The sequence below is a fragment of the Bufo bufo genome, chromosome 9 (assembly GCF_905171765.1).
Source record: "Bufo bufo chromosome 9, aBufBuf1.1, whole genome shotgun sequence".
Classification (NCBI taxonomy): Eukaryota; Metazoa; Chordata; class Amphibia; order Anura; family Bufonidae; genus Bufo; species Bufo bufo.
The window spans coordinates 206184801-206211005 of record NC_053397.1 but is presented as its reverse complement, the minus strand read 5'-3'; the positions used below and the strand labels follow the sequence as shown (position 1 = coordinate 206211005).

At 40.9% G+C, this 26205-nt stretch overlaps 1 protein-coding gene across 1 annotated transcript; it reads right to left on the bottom strand.

Annotated features, from left to right (window-relative positions):
* Positions 1-4022: 4022 nt before the first annotated feature.
* On the bottom strand, positions 4023-24908 carry LOC120979861 (vitellogenin-A2-like). Its single transcript, XM_040408819.1, is given in 40 exon segments — positions 4023-4290; positions 4766-4918; positions 5201-5360; positions 5731-5828; positions 6971-7065; positions 7979-8165; positions 8623-8758; positions 9010-9148; positions 10078-10220; positions 10306-10331; positions 10334-10378; positions 10381-10516; positions 11010-11049; positions 11655-11785; positions 12312-12359; positions 12903-13385; positions 13493-13665; positions 13780-13999; positions 14157-14304; positions 15123-15272; positions 15374-15467; positions 15962-16151; positions 16233-16303; positions 16306-16351; positions 16439-16528; positions 16530-16541; positions 16623-16747; positions 17370-17467; positions 17558-17781; positions 18439-18657; positions 18913-19038; positions 19652-19811; positions 20010-20167; positions 20863-21013; positions 21594-21742; positions 21821-21985; positions 22906-23157; positions 23628-23779; positions 24545-24565; positions 24775-24908. Coding segments are annotated over 40 exon segments (5358 nt in total). The 5' UTR covers positions 24815-24908; the 3' UTR covers positions 4023-4186.
* Positions 24909-26205: the final 1297 nt, after the last annotated feature.

Sequence of the window (26205 nt, the reverse complement as noted above, 5' to 3'; positions counted from 1 at the left end):
GTTATGGTCCATGGTAGCAGATTCTTTGCTAATCCGAACCCAAACTTTGGACGCCAAACTTAAAACACAAGTTTGCTCAACACTACCTGTCACTATTTAGCACAGTATTTTTTAAGGAGTCGCACAAAGGTAATGAATTAGGTAATGCACCTTTGTATTCATCGGGGCACAGGTGGATCATGTGCAATTAGACTACTTGTTGGTTGGCTCACGAATTAGGTGCAAAAGTGCAGCGAAAAAGTTACATATGAGCCCAAAAAAGTTGCATATTTGACAAAAAGTTGCATATAAGGTATAAAAAAGGCGCAGCCAAATACACGTTTGTGAAAAGGAGCATGTCTACCCACCAATGTGACTTTTTTAATAAAATTGTTGTAGGTCACCACTCAAGGCTGACAACAAAAACTAAGCGCACCAACATGAATAGGCTGAAAAAAAGTGCAAAAAACCCAACGCTACCAGAATTAGTCTAAAACTTGTCGAACGAGGCGCGAATGCCTCCAAAACAGGTGCACTTTCGTTAGTAAAAAAAACTGGTGCAAAACACTATAATAAATGACCCCCATTGGATTTATTTACAGCACACCTACTGCCCAGAAACAATGATTGAGGTGCACACACCAACAACCATTTCCCCCGATGAAAGAGCAGTCCACTTGTTCATCAGCAGATCTGCGGCACCTTTAAATGTACAAGAAAAAGGGCCAGCACTGGGTCAATTCCCGGTTGCGTCGTCTTTATTTTTTATTTCATGTTACATATTATATCCTGTGGACATCACCTCCCACCACCACCGGTTGACATGTTTCAAACTGAAGTGTTCTATTAGTCGTAACCTTAAGGTGGGTGGTGATGTCCACAGGATATAATATGTAACATGAAATTAAAAATAAAGACGACGCAACCGAGAATTGACCCAGTGCCGGCCCTTTTTCTTGTACATTTACACGTGGAGAACTTGCCTCGGTTTGTTCCGTGCACGGAGAGTTTTGGGTGAGCTGGATTTTTCTATTTACTTAAGCCTGACCTAACTCATGATGGGAATGAGATAAGCAATGCAATGTATTGAGTATTTGTGATGCATAGTTTTATGTAAATAATTTTAAAATGTTGGTCAAAGGAGTCAGCGGTTTTGGCAGGATCAAAGAACCATATAGTGTTTATAAGGGCTCACCAGATTCTCCCCAGGTGGCAGCTGTTAGGGGAATAGACCCTACAGGGAAATTTCTCGATGGGGCGCCCGAGCCCTCCTCAAGGCTGCTGTCCGGGTACATAATGATCTGATGCTCTCAGCATTAGGGTCCATTCACACGTCCGTGGTGTATTGCGGATCCGCAATACACCCGGCCGACATCCCCATAGAACTGCCTATTCTTGTCTGCAATTGCGGACAAGAATAGAACATGTAATTATTTTTAGAGATGGCTTACCTGCTCATCAAACCTATGGAATGGGTGCTCCTACTGAAAAGATCCGCCCAATCTTCAGAGGTTACGATAATTAAATAAAAAGTAGTAGGGCACACCTACACCTATATTGTAACAATGTATATTTATTGCACATAAAACACTTCATATAAAAAATGTTCATGTAAAACAGTATAAAAATACTATGATAAAACATACAGTATAAAATCTCTGTAAACCTTTAGTATATCGCACATAGGCTACAGTCTCGGTGCATGCGACTGAATGTTTTTTGCTGCACTGTGGTATTTGGTTCTGCTGGGGTGGTATCTTGTACTGCGCTGTGGTACTTGGTTTTGCTGGGTGGTATTTTGTGTTGCACTGTGGTATTTGGGTCTGCTGGGTGGTATTTTGTACTGCGCTGTGGTACTTGGTTCTGCTGGGGTAGTATTTTGTGCTGCACTGGGTATTTGGGTCTGCTGGGGTGGTATTTTGTGCTGCGCTGTGGTACTTGGTTCTGATGGGGTGGTATTTTGTACTGCGCTGTGGTACTTGGTTCTGCTGGGGTGGTATTTTGTGCTGCGCTGTGGTACTTGGTTCTGATGGGGTGGTATTTTGTGCTGCACTGTGGTATTTGGGTCTGCTGGGTGGTATTTTGTGCTGCGCTGTGGTACTTGGTTCTGCTGGGGTGGTATTTTGTGCTGCACTGTGGTATTTGGGTCTGCTGGGGTGGTATTTTGTGCTGCGCTGTGGTACTTGGTTCTGTTTGGGTGGTATTTTGTACTGCGCTGTGGTACTTGGTTCTGCTGGGGTGGTATTTTGTGCTGCGCTGTGGTACTTGGTTCTGATGGGGTGGTATTTTGTGCTGCACTGTGGTATTTGGGTCTGCTGGGTGGTATTTTGTGCTGCGCTGTGGTACTTGGTTCTGCTGGGGTGGTATTTTGTGCTGCACTGTGGTATTTGGGTCTGCTGGGGTGGTATTTTGTGCTGCGCTGTGGTACTTGGTTCTGTTTGGGTAGTATTTTGTGCTGCACTGTGGTATTTGGGTCTGCTGGGGTGGTATTTTGTGCTGTGCTGTGGTACTTGGTTCTGCTGGGGTAGTATTTTGTGCTGCACTGGGTATTTGGGTCTGCTGGGGTGGTATTTTGTACTGCACTGTGGTACTTGGTTCTGCTGGGGTGGTATTTTGTGCTGCGCTGTGGTACTTGGTTCTGCTGGGGTGGTATTTTGTGCTGCGCTGTGGTACTTGGTTCTGCTGGGGTATTATTTTGTGCTGCACTGTGGTATTTGGGTCTGCTGGGGTGGTATTTTGTGCTGCACTGTGGTATTTGGGTCTGCTGAGTGGTATTTTGTGCTGCACTGTGGTACTTGGTTCTGCTGGGTGGTATTTTGTGCTGCACTGTGGTATTTGGGTCTGCTGGGGTGGTATTTTGTGCTGCACTGTGGTATTAGGGTCTGCTGGGGTGGTATTTTGTGCTGCACTGTGGTATTTGGGTCTGCTGAGTGGTATTTTGTGCTGCACTGTGGTATTTGGGTCTGCTGGGGTGGTATTTTGAGCTGCACTGTGGTATTTGGTTCTGCTGGGGTGGTATTTTGTGCCGCACTGTGGTATTTAGTTCTGCTGGGGTGGTATTTTGTGCCGCACTGTGGTACTTGGTTCTGCTGGGGTGGTATTCTGTGTTGCACTGTGGTACTTGGTTCTGCTGGGGTGGTATTCTGTGCTGCACTGTGGTACTTGGTTCTGCTGGGGTGGTATTTTGTGATGCACTGGGGTATTAGGGTCTGCTGGGGTGGTATTTTGTGCCGCACTGTGGTACTTGGTTCTGCTGGGGTGGTATTCTGTGCTGCACTGTGGTACTTGGTTCTGCTGGGGTGGTATTTTGTGATGCACTGGGGTATTAGGGTCTGCTGGGGTGGTATTTTGTGCTGCGCTGTGGTACTTGGTTCTGCTGGGGTGGTATTTTGTGCTGCACTGTGGTACTTGGTTCTGCTGGGGTAGTATTCTGTGCTGCACTGTGGTACTTGGTTCTGCTGGGGTGGTATTCTGTGCTGCACTGTGGTACTTGGTTCTGCTGGGGTGGTATTCTGTGCTGCACTGTGGTACTTGGTTCTGCTGGGGTAGTATTCTGTGCTGCACTGTGGTACTTGGTTCTGCTGGGGTAGTATTCTGTGCTGCACTGTGGTACTTGGTTCTGCTGGGGTGGTATTCTGTGCTGCACTGTGGTACTTGGTTCTGCTGGGGTGGTATTTTGTGATGCACTGGGGTATTAGGGTCTGCTGGGGTGGTATTTTGTGCCGCACTGTGGTACTTGGTTCTGCTGGGGTGGTATTTTGTGCTGCGCTGTGGTACTTGGTTCTGCTGGGGTAGTATTCTGTGCTGCACTGTGGTACTTGGTTCTGCTGGGGTGGTATTCTGTGCTGTAGTACTTGGTTCTGCTGGGGTGGTATTCTGTGCTGCACTGTGGTACTTGGTTCTGCTGGGGTGGCATTCTGTGCTGCACTGTGGTATTGCAGATCCCACCTACTTCTGTTGGCATGCGGGGCCAGTGTTTATGGGACAGCCGGTAGCAATACTACAGCAATATCATACAGCATAATAAAAATCACAGAAAATAATTTTTGTTGATGCAAATATTTATTGAAAATTTCAGGGTTTAGAACAAAGAACTATACAGTTGGCTTGAAAGTGCGATTGGCTTGATTGGGGCTGACATTACAGCTCATTCTTGTGTTACTTTCTAGGTACAAACAAGAGGGGGGCAGAGGCAGCACCATCATCTTTAATCCTCGCACTTGAGGGACTTGCAGGAACAGGAAGTGTGTGCCTCCACTTTCTCAGTGAAGTCTTCGGACCTGTCAGTCAGCGACTCATCTTCTGCCAGATCTGTAATTGAATAACAGATAGTTATAAGCTGAAGTTTGTGCAGAGACATAGAGGGCGGGGGAGGACATGCCAAATGTGTATCCCTTGGCCTAGTAGGCTAATTGCCACCTTCAAAGCAGCCTATTGTCTATTCAAGGTAAGGGACTGAGCTAATGAATTTAGTTCATATTGTTAAGAAGCAGGTGCATTTTGTTGAGCTATTGGAGAACCAGGAGCTAAAGTCACCAATTGTGGAGCCCAGAGCTAGAACTTCCCTACCTCCACACTGGAGTAAATGGGTAAAAAGGAGATCTCATAGCTCACACAGGTCTTCAAAACTTTGCTGACTTGCATCATGGTCCCAAACGTCTCTAAAGAACGGAATCCTTCACTGTCCCCAAGATAGATGTGGCCATGGACTGATGGCTTTGAGGTTGACACCAGATGGGTTTCCATTATAATTGTGGTCTTATATGACTCATGGATGATAACTTACCAGCAGATGTGCAGTGGAAGCCGACAGAGACAGGGGTGGTGGCTGATGGGGTACAACCTTTAGCACAGCGCAGGACTGGGTGGATGGAATAACATTTGTTTTCCTCCCTTTCTGGTTTCTCAGTCTTCACCAAAGTGTGATGAAGTTTGCAGGCTGTAAAATTAAAAGTCCATTATCTACCACATGCTTTCTAGGTAAATGAAGTCTAGTGTCTATATTTTTCCTTCTCTATGCTTTGGTGGATCTTATGTGTTCCAATATCTTTAGTAATGTGATAACATCGGTGAACAGGTCACTGCCTCCCACAAAGTCAACACTCAAGTCCCCTACTGCTGTCATCATTCCTATCATTTTATCATATTGTAAGCTGGTACAGAACTGACTGAGTGGATGCCATGTTAGTGAGCATCACAAACCACTATTTATGTGTCTTACCTCCTGAGCAGGTGTCTTCAGACAGGATCCATGAATGGCCAAAGCTTTCTTCGTCCTTTGCTACTGATCCATCAGGCATTGTGAACTCCCGTTCTGTCTCATCATCATGGTGGCCGCAGATACCACATATGTGACCTCTCATCCATACTGCTGTGCGAAGCTACATAAAAATGCATATTGGTGGGATATCTGATAAGACAGTGACCTACAAAGCCATAAAATCACCCTGACCCCAACTACTAATGTGTTCACACAAGTTTTCTTGAAATGTCAAAGCCAGATATTGCAACCCAACGTGATGATCAAAAGGAAAATTGAGGACAAACGTTCATAGCATTCAGAATGTGATAACTTCAGTCTAAGACCTCATTAGCTTCCATCAATTATTACATTGTATGGTCCACTCATTGAATGGACCCCATGTTGTCCAGGTCACTATCCAACATGACCCATTTCCCCATATGTAGTTGAGGACACCCTAGATTATTGAGTCATAAGATGTTACAGTGGTAAGTGAGAGGTTCCTTTACCTCAGTTGACTTTCTGTCATAAGCCAGTTTCTCAATACCAAATTCTGGTGCAGACAGGACAAGTTTTCCATCTGTCTCATCGATATGCACAGATGGATCTGCAAGAGATTTCAGAATCATAATGTATGTGATTTTGATTTCCTGGTCAGAGGTAACTCTTTTTTTTATTAATTAATTAGTAAATTCCAGAAGATAATATCATACACCCGTCCATACTACCCTCCATAAATGTGCACACTTGGCTGAGCATACATGGTTTCTTAATAGGGAGAAGGGGAAAAGCTTTGGTCAGATACCTCTGGCCAGGGGCGGATTGGCAACTTAAAGTGGCCCTGTAAAAAAACTTAAAAATGGCCCCATGTTGTAGGCTGGACTAAATTGATAGAAGGCAGGGGAACATAAGTAGACAGGGACAACAGAAGCAGACAGGGCCTGCAATACCGTAAAGCAACACAACGTACCACCGCGGCAGTATCATAAAACCACAGTACAGCTTAATATACTGCCGCCCTCTCCACTGCTTTCAACTGTATCATCGTCCTTAGGACAGTAATACAGTTGAGTTCAAGAGGGTAACTGTGGCCGTTAAAGGGGTTGTCTTATCATAGACAATGGGGGCATATCGCTAGGATGTGCCCCCATTGTCTTATAGGTGCGGGTCCCACCGCTGAGACCCTCACCTATATCGGGATCAGAGCCCCGCAAGGTGGTGGCTGGAGGACCCCAGTCCGGCCACCACCAAGCCGGCTTCCCATAGAAGTGAAAGGGAGTGCACCACGCATGACCGGCCACCGCTCCCATTCACTTCTATGGGCTCGACAGAAATAGGCGAGCCAGCGCTCGGCTATTTTTGCCGACCCCATAGAAAATGAATGGAGGGTGACCAGCGGTAGGACCCACACCTATAAGACAATGGGGACATATCCTAGCGCTATGACCAAATTGTCTATGATGAGACAACCCCATTAAGCATCAGATCATTATGTACCTAACCTGCAGCCATCAGGAGAGCTTGGGTGGCCTCCTGGGCATCGGCCCGCTGGGAAATTTCCCTGTAGGGTCTATGGCCAATCCGCCCGTGCCTCTTAACTCCATTTATAAAAAAAAAAAAAGATTAGCCATGTTGAATCCAACCTGGGGGAAAATTAAGATACCACCATACACATCATATAGTGGGACAGTCCTACCGAAATTCCCCATTTCGAACTGAACTGATAAATCTTCTCTATGTATGCCTTACCTTTGCTGGGCTCATATGGGAGCTTCTCCTTGGAAATGTCGATGTTATTAACCTTAACCATTGCTTCTCCTGATTGGCTGTACATCTTAATATCACTAGAAAAAAATGAAAATGTATTAAAAAAAAGTTTATCTTGCTGTGAACTTTTTTTTTTATTTGATGTAGGTGCCATTTATTTGATGTAGGTGCCGAGGAAATGACATGACTTTTTTTTTTTCTTTACTCATTTCTAAAATTGCAATCATATGACTAAAGTCCTGCTACCTGCCTCTGGCTGGGAGTTGTAATCTAGCTCTGGCCTAATATTAATCTACTTCTGATACGTTTCTGCAGTATACAATACAGTGAAAATATCTGTAATCCAGTGGCTCTACTATATCTAGGCACAGTGATGGTGCTCACTTCAGTAGACACACCCTCGTTGTCCGGAGATTAATAATAAGTAGAAAAGAACTGATTGGCACTCATCACTTGCGTAAATACAAATAAATGATTTATTCTGATATAAAATCCTCCAAAATATTCTAAAAGCATAATAAAATGAAAATAAAATCCCTAAGAAAATTGTTAAAATGGACAAAAAAGAAGAAAAAAGAACCATATATGGTGTAGTAATTGGTGGTCACCACTAGATGTCGCTATGGTACCATAGATAAAAGTTCCTTGGTGAGTTTGAGTAGACGTCCTCAATTATTTAGATTTTGTAAACTATTAAAATATTGGAGCGTTATTCAGGTTAGTAATTTTCACATAATACTGTAGCGGTCTCCATTTTAACAATTTTCTTAGGGATTTTATTTTCATTTTATTATGCTTTTAGAATATTTTGGAGGATTTTTATATCAGAATAAATCATTTATTTGTATTTACGCAAGTGATTCCAACTATTTGGAGTGCCAATCAGTTCTTTTCTACTTAATATACAATACAGCATTGCTATGCGCTTCAGAATGATAACCACATCTACATTATTTGTATGATACATCCGAAATTTTGGCTTCTGCTTACAATTCTCCCAGTTTGATATTAATATCTTTGTGTTCTGGATTCTCCCCGGAATTCTTGGCCATGATCAAGAACTTATTTTCTTCACTACAGTCGTGAGCGAGAACATGATAGCAGTGTCCAGGCATTGTGTAGTTGTAGTTAATGCCATTAAATGTTTTTATCATGTTTTCAGTCATCGAACAATGTCCTAGAGGAGAAATGGAAATTATGAAGATTTAGAGTTTTGTAATATTTGTAGCCCTTTAACAATATGAGAGGTGGGCAACTGGGATCTACCTATGATTGCCATGTAAACTGGAATGGTGTCAAAGGGAGCTAAGGCCAAAGGGAACTCCCAGCACTATGCTTAGATCAAAGTTAGACTGGTCCACCAGAATACTAATAGGTGCTTCTCTGGGCCCAGAGGCAATGATGGACCCCAAAGATCCAGTAGAAGACAATCTACTTTTACCACTAGGGTCTGTTTCTTAGGGGATCATTTACATATATAATGTAATAGACCTCATCGATGACATGACCTGTGGGTCCAATGATAGCCACCATCATTATGATGCAATTAAAAGTGGACGTGCATTTGTTCTGTTCAGATGGATTCCTCAAGGAATCCCAGTCCAGTACTGGGTCCGAAACTTAACTAAACTTACCTTTAAGTCTGTCTGCAACTAAGTTAGGAACATCAGCAAAGATATTCCAGGTTGGGACCTGCATGTCTGCAGGATGAGCATTCCAGGCAGCAGTGAAGGCAGCAGGAAGATGGAGGCTTTCACGGTAGAAATAGGCCTGTATAATAGTAAGCGTATCTAGATTTAATGGCACATTAAAAGAAAAACTCCGCTTTATTTAGGGGGGGGGGGGGGGGGGACAGAGCCACTCTTGTTGATAGGGTTGGTCTGGTATTGCAGCCATCTCAGCCCCATTCAACCTCGGTGTGTATTCCTTTTTGGGTTCTAATGCAAGGAGGATCAAGAGGTCTCAAAATGACGTCTACAACAACGGTGATCTATCTGGTGATGATTGTGTGATGAGTTTACCTTTGGTGTTTGGAAAACGACATTCAAGGTCCTGGGAGTGGAGAGGGACAGGACAACCTTCGCTTGTCTTGATGGGTTTCTCTGTACTTTTTCTGAAAATCCTAACATGAAGGCAGCTCCAGGGAAAACCCAACCAACTCTGAAATTATAGCCCAAATTCATAACAATGAAACATTATTTACAGATGGAATTTTTGCTGTTTTGTATATTTTTTGTATTCACAACATCTACGTATTATGTTTATGTTTAGATTTATGGTAATTTGTATGAGGGCCTTAAAAATCAAGAGGAATAAATAAAATGTCCCTGTAAAATCCCTTAAAGACGACGTGTCACCAACAATTGCAGTGCAATCTGAAAGCACCATGCTGTAGACCAGGAAAAGCTGAGCAGATTGATATATATTATTGAGGGATAAGATTTATTAAAACTTGTAATTTTTAACATTTACATCTGCAAGTGCTATGGGTACAGGAGGGAGGGGTTATCAGTCTCTGTATGCACACATGAGTCACCAATAACCCCTCCCTCCTGTCTAATGCTCTTCACAGAAGGTAGAAAAAGCAGAACTATAAATGTATAAATTACAGGTTTTACTAAATCTTTCCCCACAAAATTATATATCGATCTTCTCGGTTTCTCCTGCTCTTTAACATAGTGGGCTCAGATTGCATTGCATTTTTTGGTGACAGGTCCTCTTTAAAATCCTTACATATAACACAGGAGGACACTTAATGTATAAAAATGTTTTTTTTTTTAAAAAAGAAGCTAGCATTTGTATATTTACTACTGAATCAGTCTTGCAGAAATTCATTTCATCTTCTCACCTTCATCTTCAAAATGGGTATAGCCTTGAGGGTGGGGCTTAGTTAAAGGGGTAGGGTTTAGATAAAGGGTGGGCATTACCATGCCTGGTCTTCGCATAAGACAGCAAATTAGTGCTACCTCTTTACTCAGACCTGGTGCATGCACTGGAGGGGTGTGCAGGATTAATAATCCTTTTTGCAGATATAAAGGTTTCTGATGGGTAGCGCTAAAAAAAAAGGTATATATTATATATTCGCTTACGCTCGTCCCGTAGATTTCAGTTTAGATGGGATTTTTGGCCAGGCGACTTTCAGTCTAAATGCTGGTTGGTTGCCCCAGCGTCCTGTTTCGGCCCATGCAGCCATCTTGTACTGTTGACAGTTCTGACCCCATTTCAGCTCAGCCTAGAACATAATAATTATAGTGAGCAATAGATAATATGTGGAAATATTGGTAACATCTATTGTCATGTTATAAAGCTTTTATTACCTGGGCTTCATGTTGGCTTTCAACTGTGCTCTGATGCATGCTCTCCAGCGGCTCTCTCCACTGATGTCCACATGTAGGCCTGAAGCTTAGGCTTGGATGAGTGATAATCTCCGTACACAATTAACTGATAACCCTGCTTCTTGTTGTCCGCTCGAACCGCTTGAAGAGTGACCACACAGCTAGGAGATCTGTGTTCTCCAATGAATCTGGCCTGATAATCACATTGTATATTTGAGTGGTCGTTCTAATACCTTAAAGGGGTTGTGCAGTCAAAGATTATTAAAGATATACATCAATATCAGATTGGCAGGGGTCCGTTGTGAGCACTGCTACCACCTCATAAAATTACCTACATGTTGTCACGCTTGTAGAGGTGGCAAATTTTGAAGAGGAAGCAGCGCTCGCACAAGTGTTGCTGCCTCCTCAAATAGCTGATCGGTGGGGGTGCCGGGGGTGCCGGATAGGATATGATTAGTGTTGAGCGAACTTGTGTTTTAAGTCGCGTCTAAAGTTTCGGCTTCGGGTTATTCGAAAAATCGCGTTATGGATTCTAAATTCCGTTATGGTCCGTGGTAGCGGAATCCACAACGCGATTCTTCGATAACCCGAAGCCGAACTTTAGACGCCGAACTTAAAACACAAGTTCGCTCAACACTAGATATGATAGGTTTTTAATACCTTTGACTGCACAACCCAGTTAAAACTTCCAGTGCTTTGCTCGACAACTTTGAAAGAACATTCCAGCTGCTAAATTTTAAAAACATTCACAAATCTGCCATTTAAAAAAAAATAAACTCTACACACACAATTTCACAAAATATAGGACCTGGAAAAAAAATGTATATTTGTACTACACACTGGAAAAGGATTGAGATACCCTCATGTGGGGAGGTGATAGCCATAGTGAACCAGACATGGCTTTACGAACGTTCCATGTCTTTTGTGCAACACTCATACGCTAAATTTACCAAATTATGGTTTGCTTGGACATCTTTCCAAATATTCAATCTGCTCAACCTGATAAATAGTCCGGACTTTAGTCTGTACCCTGAGGAATTGTGCCGTTTTTTTTTTTTGTTTTTTTTGTGTTTTATTTTGTCAATTTATGTGTTTCTTCAAAAAAAAAAAAATCGTACTAATGTGCCGAAAATTCAATGTGCATTATAAACTCTGTGTACGATCAATAAAGAAGTATTGATTGAAAAATGAATATTTGTCCTAAAAAAAATTGGTCATTTTGTGTGATTAGCTAAAAATCAAAACCTTTTATTTTTACATAAGATATTCTAATTAGCAATACGTTATTTTGGATAAACCATACGTTTTTATATTACTCCCATTATACTTACTATTGCCTGGGGTCTTCTAGCAGATCGCTGCTGCTGCTGCTGCTGCTGCTGCTACTACTACTACTGCTGCTACTACTGGAACTGGAGCTGGACTGTGATGTGCGAATACGGCCAGACGTGGTCTTGACATGCTGAGACAGATGAAAAATGATATACCATTAAGAAGCTGGTATTATTATATGCTGAATGCAGCTCCTTCAGCAAATCACATGAAGGCCCAAATCACATCCCTATCCACAATAAAATATAGTGCTTTTGTAATCACAGTGGGACATTACATGCTGTAAACAAGGGCGCACCACCAATGCCGATATGTGAGGAGATCGCCTCAGGCAGCACCAGGAAGAGGCAAGAGAGGGGGGGGGGGGCAGCTGAAGGGCCATGAGCTAAAGGGAAGGGGTTAGGTTAAGAAATTGGCATTAAGGAAGGGGGGTGGCGCTGTTTCAGTTTTCGCCCCAGACAGCAGAAAGGCTAGGTGCACAACTGACTATAAACATAACAAAGAAGCAACTTTGAAGCATAATCTATTTGAATTCAAATGCTGTATCTGTACACCTCTATGGTGTTTAGGCATCCTAACCTCGAGTAGTGTACAAAAAAAGTACACTGACCATACTGCAATTTATACAGTGTTCAACCTCATATTTAAACCCATACCTCTCTATTAGGTCTCCTGAAGCGTAGTTGAAAGATTTCACGATCATCCTTGAAAGACAACCAAGGGCACATATTAAAAGCAGGCAAATATGAATAGTATACGTTTAGTTATTTTACAGTTAAAGGCTATGGACTCCTTTAGGGGAAATTATTTATATTTTATTCTTGCATTGTACTCATCCTGTGCTAAAAAAAAGTTATTTGAATTGATTCTTCTGATATTATCTTTTAGCCCTTTTCTCTGTACAGCATTGAGACAAGTGACAAGCTGTCTGTTTTCACTGTGTTCTGTCAGGGGACTTAGCTAACAGCTCACGTGAAGCCTGATCTCTGAACTCCTGACAGCTCATAAACACTCATTATAGCTTAATTCTTCTCTTACCGAGAGGAATATGGCTTAAATAAGTGTTTATGAGCTGCCAGGAGCTCAGAGATAAGGATTCAAAGTGAAAGTACGACTTACTTACAGTTAGGCTAAAACTTAAGACCCATTGAAAAAATTAGTTTTGGCCCAAAATGAGTAAAATTAAATCTTTAAAAAATTGTTCATAGCCTTTAAATGCATTACATTTTATAATAATTTAATAATACCTGCTCATAATCAATATTATCAGTGTAGTGATGGGTTCCTTGCTGCTTATGTTTGTTCTGCTGATGATCCGTTTGCTGGTGTTTTCTATCCTTCTGTTGTTGGCTGGAGCTGCTACTACTGCTGCTGCTGCTACTACTGCTCTGTTGGGGCTTATGACCTGCTTTCCTACTGCCACTGCTGCTGCTACTGCTGCTCTGTTGGTGCTTATGACCTGCTCTCCTACTGCCACTGCTGCTGCTGCTGCTGCTACTGCTGCTGCTGCTACTGCTGCTGCTACTGCTGCTGCTGCTACTGCTGCTCTTTGGATTGTGCCGATGATCTTTGTTATGCTGCTTTTCCCATGATTGTTGCCCTTTTTGCTGTTGCCGGTGGTGCTGTTTTGACTTCTCGTTGCTGGATGAGCTACTGCTACTTGATTGTCGGTTCTTGTTCATTCCATCACGGTTCTTGCTTTTCCGCACATGTAAGCTATCGTTTCTGGCCTGTATCATCATAAGTGATAGAAAATCATGTAACGGATAATCGAATGACACTCCAAAACAACCATCTTGGTGAAAGAGACACACGTTCTACTCAAACTAAAAATTACCTTATACTCATCATCAATTCCAAGGATGGTCCTCAGCCTCTTCTGAACTTCAGATTCCTCAAGATGTTCACCTTCTTTCTGTTCCAGGTCAGCTAAAGCAATTATTTTTGAGGCTGCTTTGGGTCCTGCAGTTATTTCTAGTAGCACTTTTTCAATGGCTACCTCTTTCTGAGCTGTAACAGTTATTGGAGGTTACTTAACTTGGAATCTTCAGAGTCAACAGGTGGTTAGAAAAGTACAGTATATTGGGGGTAGATGTGTGTGTGGGGGGGGGGGGTGTCACTCACTTGGTTTCACTGTGAGTTTTGCTTCATGTTGTCCTACAATCTGGTAAAGGAAGGTATGTCTGCGTCCTGCAGCGGTATGAGATTGATGTTGCAAACAGAGATGAAAATTAACTTTTGGAATTTTGAGACAGAAGCGGAACAATTTAGTAGGTGAAGCCTGATGTTGTCCTGTCACTCCAGGGTAAGCATACTTCTTGGCAATGAATTCTGAAGATCCCTCCTGAAAATGAAAACATATATATTTATGAATGATATCACTGGTGACTATTTTTATGAAAACATTTGATCAACTCAGTATCTAATAATCTGCTGTAAAGTCCTATTGGTCCTGCAGGTTAATAATAATCACTTTCCTATGTGACACTCTTGAACCTTACCATCACACTAGTGGCTTCTGCTGAAGCCCCTTCAGACATTTCAAAATGTTTCTGCAGAATGCTCTGTTCAGCTCCCTGGGGACAAACTGGTGTCTTCTTTGCTGCTTCCAACTCTTCCACATTTCTGGACACAGCCATCACTTGAGTCCTGTAATAAAATAAAAAAATCTATTGAATATAACATTCAACTTCACATATTCTACTTGTCAAAGTAGATGTCTCATGTTGTGATGTGGACTTCAAAAAGTGTTGTCCAGTTTGTAAAATCTGTAGAGAATATGAGAGGTCTCTTGAGTGGAAAGTGGAAACAGTGGTCACTCTGGAAGAACCTTCCTATTTTGCTGAGTAATGCTCAGTTTCCCCTGTGGTGGTACTTACAGCCATATTACAGATTATTGCAAGGGGACACTCAACAGTGGTATTTTTTTGTGATCTACATATTCTCAAGCAACATTTCTAACAAGTAGGGATTGTTAAAAGTCTCCCTTAAGGGGTAGCCTAGTTAAAACATGGTGATTCCACAGAAACCTCAGCTCTTAGGTGGGGTCCTGAGCATCCCTCTCTTTGGAGGACCCAGCACATTTGTGCAATATAAAGGACAGCCCGTTGCTTTCAAATGTGTAATGCTTAATTTCTCTGTGGTGGCACTGTAGAGAAATTGAACACTTACTGTGAGGTTCACCCACCGTTTACAGTTGATCACATGTGGGTGCCTGCAGCGGGACTTGCTGTTATAAGCTTGTCCCTAACCCTAAATAGTAACAATTGTTAAATTTTATTAATTTTTTTTATTTAATCTTTGTTACTGGTCTTGTTTTGTGTTATAAAAGCTCAAGTCACAGGCACTCCTTGCATCTCTAAATATCTTTAAGCAGCAATGGAAAAAAAAACTTCATATTATTCTCACCACTCATCCCCTTGAACACTACCTTGCAATTATTAGGTCCTTTTCTTGCTGGCTCGGTTCAAATTCGATCTTGGACATTCTTTCTTTCGCACAATCCCTTTGCAGTGAATTTCACTGGGGTGATGGCCTGAATCTTTGATTGAAATTCAATTCCGCAGTTTACTAAGTGTGTGTTTACTCCCATGCTTGCCACTGTTTGCACTGAAATACTAAAATACAATAGACAGTGAACAGTTATCATTATGTGATTGGCCAATTTTCATAAAAAACTTGGTTAAAATTTGTAATTATAATATCTATGTATACTTACCTGGGGGTTATATCAGCGTGGAATTGGATATTGGATTGCAAAAGCTGAGCAACACTCAGGTCACTTGATGGTGTTGGGTTTGCTTTCATATTAACTGAAAATATAATGCAAGTTGGAAGGTAGAAGTAATGCTAATTATTGAAGCAGTACGTTGGTATATTGTTATTTATTTTTCAATAACAGTACAATTTTTCAATAACTGTTTCAATAGTCCAGGATGTCCCAAATAGAACACCTTGGGAAGCTATGGTTCCTTGGAACTTGGTCAAGAGTTCCCCAGAAAAAAGCATCAAGAGCTGTCATCTTAAGGTAGGACTTAACCTTGATATTTTTTGAAGATCACATATACTTTGTTCCTTGACCAAATCAATGATCCTGATCTTACATATACAAAAGACCAAACCAAAATTTTAGATAAGACCAAGCTCTTTGAAAAAAACATCTAGCACCAAGGTGATTGGATAGAACCAGACTCAAAAAAAATAATTAATAATAAGTCGGGAGACACACTATTCATAAAGGCATCAGTGGTCAAATGAACTTGATAGGCATCTAACAGCATGATCCAATGAATGTAATATATCTTACAGTTGACAGCAGCATTGCCAACAGCAGCAGAGTGTATGCTCAGATCAAGAGGAAGACCCATGGAAGTAGGTTGGATTTGTCTAACTTCAGACAATAGCATGGGTTGTGCCCATTGTCCTACAAGTCCATTAAGAAGCTTCTTGATTATTCTGTTTATGAAAGAATGGCGGCCAACTGGCTCTGTCATGATCTAGAAATGGAGAAAAAATAATAGTAAAAAAACCCGCTAATTGAATATGACAAATGTTATCTAAAATACAAACAATCTTACTCTGAAAGCATTTTGGATGGTTTCCTTGGTGGCCTCTTCCTGGTAGATTTCTTGACCGAACATCTTAAATATGTTGAGATTAGAGGCATCTCGGATGGTAGATGTTTGAATCCGGTCAGCTAAAAATAAAAAATAAATGAATAAAAGTTTAGAAATTATTTATTGCAATGATAATCCTAAATCAAGACAAAACGGTAAATACTCACAGTTCTCATAACCTTAACAATGTTTTTCGGCATAGAATACTGGTTAAATGGAATGTTCTGTTTTCTGAGGACTTCTTGGAGGCCTTCAGCCCGTTACACCAACCTGAAAAGAGGAGAGATTATCAATGTAAATGTAATTAGCATATCATTTATGCCTTCAAAAAATCACGCCAAAAAGTCTTACCTCTAAAATATCTGTGCTTTCACAGCTATGTATCCGACGCAATTTGAAGATGATGGCAGTTGGCAGGGTGGTGGTAGGACTGTTCATAATAAAGACATTAGCAGTGGCTCCAGCCATCAGAGGGTCTATACAATAAAATACAAACATGTATTATTATTATGTTGGCTACTATACTTTACCTGCAAAATAAAAGGTGTTAAATTAAACTTCAACTATTCTGTTTGTCAACTTTGAGGGTCTCACCATCTTTTTAAACTTCAAAGACTCCCATCTTAAAAAACTGTGAAACCTATTTCAGACCCAAAATTGCATTGATAATGGTCTCCTAAAGCTGTCGTCCTTTCAAAGAAGGGGGACAATATATATATATAGGATATGAGGGAATTGAAAAGCCACCACCAGATCCATCAAAGATCATCTCTCAAAGAACTGGTCTTTTTGAGAGTTTTCATTAAATAATGCTGGAATAATTAACTCTTGTATATTTAATGACTACTGTTACTAATATTCTTTTTGTTTTGTTTTTAGGCAGATGGCTGTTCTACAAAATCTAGCCCTAGTTGTGAATACCTTTCTGCGCATGTAAGTATATCAATCCATAATGTCACTGTTGGCATGATGTATGCATGGTTTCACTGGGATAGTATGACACTGACAATAGGGTTTACACTAGGGCCCAAAAGCTTCACGTTACGTCTAAGTAATCTTATACATTTACTTGTGCTTCATTTTGCAATAATTACTTACAATTAAACATGTCAACATTGAGAGCTCTGCTGTAACGCATGCTCAGTTTGTCAAGCATTGGGTTCATGATTTTGATGGCGACGTTGCAAGCTTCTTTCCTAAATTAGTTTAGAAATATGTAAGCAGAATATTAGGTGAACTCATAGTCTCTATCCATGGTCCATGTCTTGTAAGACATCTCTACTTACAGCTCACGGTTTTCTGGGGCTGCAGCTTTGGTCAAGGCCTTCATGTAAGAGTAGACAAAACTAGCCAGCTGCATGTTAACTTTAGTCTCCTTCTGTATGGCTTGAGCCATGGTGGTTACGGTGGCAGCAGATGGTCTACACTCCATGAGAACTGCGGCAGCCATCATACGGACCTCAGTGTGAGTGCTACGATTCATTAGGATGCTAAGCAGAATTTCCTCAATCTACACAGAAAAAAATATGTTCATGAAGGGTTGCCATGTATGATATTGTCTACATGTGGTCTCATATTGTAACCACCAAATGATGGACCCTAAGGAATGAGGAAACTACAGTACCCTGAAAGATTATCAAAATTAGGGTTATTCACTTTAGAAAAAAGACGACTGAGGGCAGATCTAATAACTATGTATAAATATATCAGGGGTCAGTACAGAGATCTCTCCCATCATCTATTTATCCCCAGGACTGTGACTGTGACGAGGGGACATCCTCTGCGTCTGGAGGAAAGAAGGTTTGTACACAAACATAGAAGAGGATTCTTTACGGTAAGAGCAGTGAGACTATGGAACTCTCTGCCTGAGGAGGTGGTGATGGTGAGTTCACTAAAAGAGTTCAAGAGAGGCCTGGATGTATTTCTGGAGGGTAATAATATTACAGGCTATAGCTACTAGAGAGGGGTCGTTGATCCAGGGAGTTATTCTGATTGCCTGAATGGAGTTGGGAAGGAATTTTTTCCCCTTAAGTGGGGAAGATTGGCTTCTACCTCACAGTTTTTTTTTTTTTTTACTTCCTCTGGATCAACTTGCAGGATAACAGGCCGAACTGGATGGACAAATGTCTTTTTTCGGCCTTATATACTATGTTACTATGATACTTACTCTCCTGACGTCATTCCTGGCTATGTTCCTGAGGGCCATCACAGCATCAACTTGAGCTCTAACTGGCAGCTGGGAGGCAGTAGAGGAAAATCCTGGCAAGAATTTCATAAGACGCTTGATGCTTGAAACTTGTCCAGCATTACCTATAGCCTTCATGGCTAAGGACATTTCTTCAGTGCGACCCTTGTTGGCAGCTTCGGCAGCAAAATCATGGAGGAGCTGAAACATGGAGAGATTAATATTTTCCATATTAGATCTTTTGTAAGGAAGTTGCAAAATAGGAACCCATCAGATGTTGACTTTCATTGTGTAATGTGAACTAGATTCATCAAAGGTCACTCATCATTGGTTGGTATGGGTTGGTTTGGGTTTTTTGGCCATTTGCTCATATATTTACATCTACATTTGGGGGATAAAATTAGATGTATTCTACTGCGGGAACAAACAACCTGACTAACCTGCTAAATCACTCACCTCAAGAGCCGATTCTGGGCATACTTGCATGGTTGCACAGAATTTGTTGACCATTGTTCCATAGGACAACATCGCTGCCTTGAGCAGTACTGGGGAATGTTGGACTCTAGAATCCTCCACAAGTTCCTGATTAGCAAAACAAATTATTATACAGTTAATTGAATAGTGAATACATTTTAAGTAATTTTTCTAGTCTTATGCTTGATTACTGGAGATGTTCTTGACTATGTATCTTAAGTGGGTTGTCGAGCAACAGAAAAACAGGGCCAATTTCTTCAAAAAATAGCTCCACACCTGTGTGTGGTATTGTAGGTCAGCTTCATTCACTTTAATAGAGTTGAGGTGCAATTTCAGGAACTACTTATAGAAAGGAGCACCTCTTTTTGGAAGATAGAAGCCATATTTTTTCTAACTTCCCTGACCCCCAAGTCTACATTTCATGAATGGTGATCCCTGTTAGCCATTCCATGAATCTGAGTGGCTTACTGCATTGTTTCTTATTGGGATGGCTAATATGAAGTCCAGAAAAGTCCTTGCCCCCTATCACCCTTACGTTATCTCACATATATCCAGTTCTAATAACCTCCAGAAACATTTCCATATATTTTATGGCAGAGGGTTCCTCTATTGGACTACTATAAACTATGCAGATATTGATATTCATTGGAGCTATGAATATTACTATCACTAAGGTATTGAACAAAAGTATAGTCATATACAAAGAGAACCAAACACTCACAGCAGCAATCTGAAGAGCATTCTGGCTGGCCCGTGTATGCTGCATTGCAAGAATGATAGACATGGCGGCTTCCTGGGTGCTCTGGTTTGGAATATTACGCTTGACAACCTTAAGAGACTCAGCAGTGCCAATAAGAGGGATTGCTTTTGCTAACCATTGCCTAAAAAACACAACCATCAAATTTAATTAAAGGTATATCATGCAGCAACACACCTGGAAAGGTAGTAATAAATAGGTTGTCTGATTTAAAGAAGAAAAAAAACAACATAAGACATTATTTCCTTTAACTCTTTCCCATTGATGTTGCACGTACTCATTCCTAGACCATTATATAGTTACAGGGCCTGCAGGTCCTTACCAGTACATAGGTTTGTCGGAATACTGTTTTAAGATGGCCTGGATGTTATCGGGGTTCAAGTCTCGCAGGAGTTGGATCAGTTGCAAGAATTTAGCTGGAGCCTCTGTCTGTACCTCTTGTTGGTTGTTCTGTGCCAGGTGCTGTAGAGTATCTGAGACCTGCCAAAAGCACATAAAACAATATTGCTGCAACTAGTCTGGAGCTACCTTTGATCACACAGAGCAGTAGGCTCTAGATGACCCGTGATTTGGATATTACAAGACCTAGCAGTGGCATCCAGGTAAATATATACGGTTCCAATATTTGACTAGATAGTCAACACAGACTCATAGTCTCACCTATATACTATCATATTGAGGTCTATAGCTTGAGTTGTAACGTACAGTAGGTCCACCTCAAGCTCTAGGTTCATAGTCTCTCCTCTGACTCTTGCTTTTCTAGCTTCAACATGACACTGACCTTTGGCTTTAGATAGCAATGGGCAGACAGCTGTTCCTTACATGTCTAACCCTTCTGTCCCATGGTATTAGGGGATAGCAAGGGTATTGTGTTTGGAAGTTGAACTTGGTTGGATTGAAACCTAGGACCTCACTGCTGCAAGGCCCGACTAACCACTGAGCCACTGTGCTTTCCATGACTTTAGGTTCTAGTGTTACTCATGTCCCAATGTTCTAGCTTCAACCATGACACTAGGTTTTCACCAATGAATCTAGATACTAACCTCATCATGGCCATGTGCTTCTAGGAACATATGAAACCTGGTTCATAACCTCATCAGCGACAATACTAGGTCAAAATTAACCCTAGCGATTACATTTCCTTAACAACATATGACTTTCCCTTTGCGCCTTACCTGAGCTTCTATGTTCTTGGCCTTGAACAAATGAAGTGGCATCTGGTAAACTTCAGAGCCAAATCGGTATTTCAGTCCTCCGCGGTTTTCTAGTTGCACACGTGGCTCATTCACCCTGCTGGACTTGATCTCTTTCAAGGTGAGTACTTGTCTGGAAATAAAAAAAAAATGTGTAGGTCATGTGTAGTACAGATCTTTTTTCTGCAGAAGTTCTTGGTGTCATCTAATGTCAATGTATGGCTGGTCCACCATAAAAATAATGTGTATTATGTTAACAAAGTCACAAAGGGGATCATTTATTAAACAGAAACACGCCTATATTAGGAGTATCTCTGGCACAGAGTGTGGCGCAAAGGTCCTTTGCACCGCAATATGCAATTTTTGCCCGCTCACGTCAGGTCTAAAAAAGTGGGCGTCTCATTTATCATTTTCTACGCCGCTTTTAGGTGTAGAAAATAGTCTAAGTGAAGCTGTCTTACATTTAGAAGCGGTGGTAGATACGCCCAAGTTATATAGAGGCCGGCACCTCTACATAAGTTTGGTGGATCCATCGCCAGCGCAAGGCCTCATTAAGACCGGCATCTAAAATGCTGGTCTTAATAAATGTGCCCCAAAGTGCCAACAAATTTTGTATTGTGTTCATCAATGAACTACTTCCCTTGACTTTGTTTTTAATTGAAGATCAAATTATTTATATATTGTTCCTTAATATATTCTAGTATATATTGTACCTGACTTCCGTTACAGCAGCTCCATAAAGTTCATAGAAAGGTGAGTACTGGAAGACTTCTTTGGCCTTAACTTCCTCAATGACTGCTCCTTGGGCCTTATTCCTAATTCTGTATGTGCATGTAAGCATTCCACGCAAGTTCTGGGATTTCTGAAGACAGTGAGAATGATTGAGTATTTAGAATGGCCTCCAAGCCTTGCATTAACTTGCATATGAATTCTCATTTACCTGCTGACATTCTCTGCAAGGTTCAAGGAAGGTCATTCCGAGTCTCTTTACTGCACGATCCTCACATTTGTCAAGGTCCCGGGATTTAATAACGATGAAGGTATTGGACTTTTTGTCCTCTTCTTGGATCATATATCTAGTTGGACACTTTCCAGAGATACAGTTCTATATGAAGGAATCAAGAATTAGCAGATATAGAGGAGAATATATAGGTTGACATTTTTGGCCCAGAGAGGTATGGTGCTAAGAATTTATTATTTAACTTATGCCAACCCATTCAGGGTAGTCTCAGGGCTGGACTAAGGTTGGATGAGGCTTCTCGACACCTCTAGGACAGTCCTCCTCACCTCCTCAGTCATACATGCATGTAACTCTCTCCACTGGTTGTTAAATGGATAGGGAAACCAACAATTTTTTTTGCACTTCAAAATGAGTGAGCCACATGAAAAGGTGACCACCACTTCTAGGCTGTATAGGATCTCGCAATGGCCAGAAAGGAGGATAGGTGATGGAAGCCCCTTAGGTCCTCATGCTGGTGGAGGCCCCAGATCAAATGCACTATTTGCCCTCCCAATAGTCCTGCCCTGGTTAGGCTTGCTCAACCCAAAGGCATATGAGGTAAGCTATTTTCCACCAACCTACTTCTTTACATATTAATTGTATGCACTTATATAGCGCTACATATCTAAGGTTATAAGTAAACTCTTTTATTATGTTTTCTTCCCTGTCTATTGATGTCACTTAACCCTTAATATTGGCTTAAAGATTAAAGCAAAACTCTACTTTTGAAAACTTTGCAAAAATTCACACCTGACATTTACAGAAAATGCTGAGTAACTTTTTTAGTACTTTACTTATGCTGTAACATAATTGACTGACTTAAAGTTTTCCCCATACTTAATTTCTAAAGCGAAAAATGGAAAAAAGTTGCCGTTCTCAAGGGCAATCAAGAGAATTATCATGGTGGCTATGTATATGAATGAAGAAATCGACTTGAAATGAATGTCAATTGATACAAAAACAGTGATCGAACTATGAAACAGAAAGATGAGAAGATAGATAATAAAGAATATAGCTGTACAGACCTCTTCTATTTCATAAACATTCTGGGACTTTCTAAAATGGACTTGCAATAAATTGAGGATTCCTCGAATGATGTTGACCACTGTATTTGAGACACCCTCTGCAGCAAACACATCACCAACCCGGCCATCATGGTATTCAAACTTAAAGGGATGTTTGATCTGTTCCGCAATGGCTTGGGTAAGTTTAGTGGATCGAGTGAAAGGATCTCTTGGCCACTGGCCATTATATTCCTTGATGTCAACTTGTTGGACCTGGAAAGAAACCACAGTTAAATAAAAGTCCACAAGATTCTGTTTTCTAATGAATAATCTACTTTTTATTCTCCCTCTTTGCACTAGGAATTAATACTGTAGGATTAATGTGCATAAGGAGCCAAGGAGCAGTAAGAGCTTGTATTTCTTATATCAACTGGACTGTGCTGTCAACATAGACTGTGCTTTGGAAGCAGGTGGTGATGGATAGGTTTAGTCTACTGCAATCAACTCAATGAATAAATTAGGGAGTCGTATATATGGACATTTTTAATGGATATAACATGTAGAAAAACCGTCAACATGACCCAAGTCAGCCACTCAAAATGTTTTCTACAAGACAGTTTTGATATGATGTTGGTCATAGAGTTGAGGATATTACTATATGTTTTTTGATATGAAAGATATTAAAATGGGGAAAAATTAGGTTCCTATACATCCACCACTAGATCCCATTTACCCATTATTACCTTCAAGATGAATGTTCTCTGAGCAAAGCCACTGATCTCAGCCTCGAGGTTAAACTTAAGTCCAGCCTTTGACAAACCTTTATCTGGCATGCCACTCAAGGTAATTCCTTCATAGTTGTAGACATAGGTCTTGGATGGGTTTAAAAGTTGTTCTATAAATATAGGACAGGATATATTTTAGCCACATGGTCTCAGGTGATAAGTTTGTTACGGTATTCTGGTCAGTAAGTAACCAGTCTTAAAGGGGCCGTCTGGTTTAGAAAACCCATTTTGAAAGACTTTTCTTTAGGGTCGTCTGGTTTAATAGAGATGGGATCCCTCATTCAAGATCTCCGTACATTATCTAGAGAATAGTTACAGCGTCTTCTTGTATTTTAAAACCAAATACATTCATAGATCACGAGGACACCCCAGTGATTATTATGGGACCTGTGTTCTGTTTCCCCTGCGGGGGCGCTGCAGGGAAACTAAACACTTGCTGCTGTTTCTTCCATAGATTACAGCTGATCACTGAGGTCCCCAGCAGAAGGACACTCTATGATCAGCTGTCATCAAGGAAACCTTCTAAACTGAGGCATACCTTGAAAATCCAGAGCCCCAATGCAAAATTTGTAGCAGGGCCGCCCACCTACCATGTGTGTTCAATAATCCTGCTGCCTTTTTATTTGGCAGAGGGGTGTTTGGAAACCCTCAGTCTCCAGGACCTGTTAGCAACCACTACCTCTGCATCCCTTATAGCTGTGCCCCTGCTTCTAATAAAAAGGGTTTGTGCAAAAATAGAATCATAGCTGTAATGCTGTATGTGTATTTTTGCTTGGGGAATGGCAAGACACAATTCTAACTATACACCAAAAACATAAAATACAAATTAAATTATTATATATTTTTTTATTTATGAGAAAATGAAAAATACTTACCGTTTTGTGATCTTTCACTACCTGTAAAATCGGGGATAAAATTGAGAAATATTTCTTAAGCATATGATTTTATGATCATCTATTATATGCAATACATTCACTAGAAATGCTATCAAAGTAAAATACATTTATGTCTATTCTTTAATGAAAATTTGACAATTAGAAATTTTATATGTAAAAAAAATGTATATATTCTATAAGACGTAGCTGAATCAGGTGCAGCCACTCACCCGCTAGTGCAAGCAGTAGTGCTAGGATGATTCCCCTCATGATGATGGTGAATACCAAACCTCCAACAACGAGGGGTATTTATACCCAAATGTTCTGGGGCACGTTATCTTGGAAACGATGACCACTGGTGAATGATCAACTTTCCTCCGGTGATTCCAAGTTTTCTTTATGAGGGTCGTTCATAGTGATATAATATATAACTGTGATCCAAAAGATGGAAATTATATTCTAATAGAAGAGAAAAGAGACTTTTATACAGATCTTAATGAAAGTTTATTGTCATTTTTTATTTTATTACGATTTTATTATTTTGTATTTCTATTGATCATCATACAGATGGTTAATCATTGGGCAGGTCAGGAAAACTTTGTTTGCTCTTGGTCACAGTGACCGAAAACATGGCATCTAATCTCACTGATAAGAATTTTTTAAAATTATATTGCCAAAATTAGATTCCAAAATACATAGTAAAAAAAAGACATCTGTCCATCCAGTTCGACCTGTTATCCTGCAAGATGATTAAGAGGAAGGCCAAAAAAAACCTGTGAGGTAGAAGCCAATTTCCCCCCTTAAGGGGAAAAAAATTCCTTCCCGACTCCATTCAGGCATCAGAATAACTCCCTGGATCAACGACCCGTCTCTAGTAGCCATAGCCTGTAATATTATTACCCTCCAGAAATACATCCAGGTCTCTCTTGAACTCTTTTAGTGAACTCACCATCACCACCTCCTCAGGCAGAGAGTTCCATAGTCTCACTTCTCTTTCAAATTTCAATTTGAATTCCCTCTATTTCTGAAAACAGCCATTTTGTATTCTGGATCTAATAAGAATGCAATGTATCAATCCATTAGCGCCTTGGTACTTTATGAATACTGCTTACAACTTGCCTTGCACTTTGAATATCGGTAAAGATAAGTGATTTTTTACAAAAAAATAAATAAATTTAAAACGTTTGACAAATTCTACCATTTCCAGTCCCCAGCTACAATCTTCACACAGACAATTTTAGCCCTTGTTTTTGTCAAAAATGTTGATATGATTTTTTAAACAAAATCCACTAATTTACTCATGACTCAATGACCAAAGAGATAGTGTGATTACTTCTAAGAGCCAGGATGGAGATGCTCCTTTTCTAGCGGCCTCAAGACCAGTGATGGTCAGTTCGCAGTGTTCGCCAGCGAATTGCCATCTTTAGTAAGGTAGACTCACCCGTCCGGCGATGCACAGGTAAGCCCCTACCTGTGCCTGTGCCGCGAGCCGGTCTGAAATCAAATGCGGTCACCGGCAGCAGGCAGTTCCGAGAACAGCCTGATGAAGGCCCCCGGCGGCTGTTCTCGGAACTGCCTGCTCCCAGTGACCGCATTTGATTTCAGACCGGCTCCCGACACAGGCACAAGGTAAGGGCTTACCTGTGCATCGCCGAACGGGT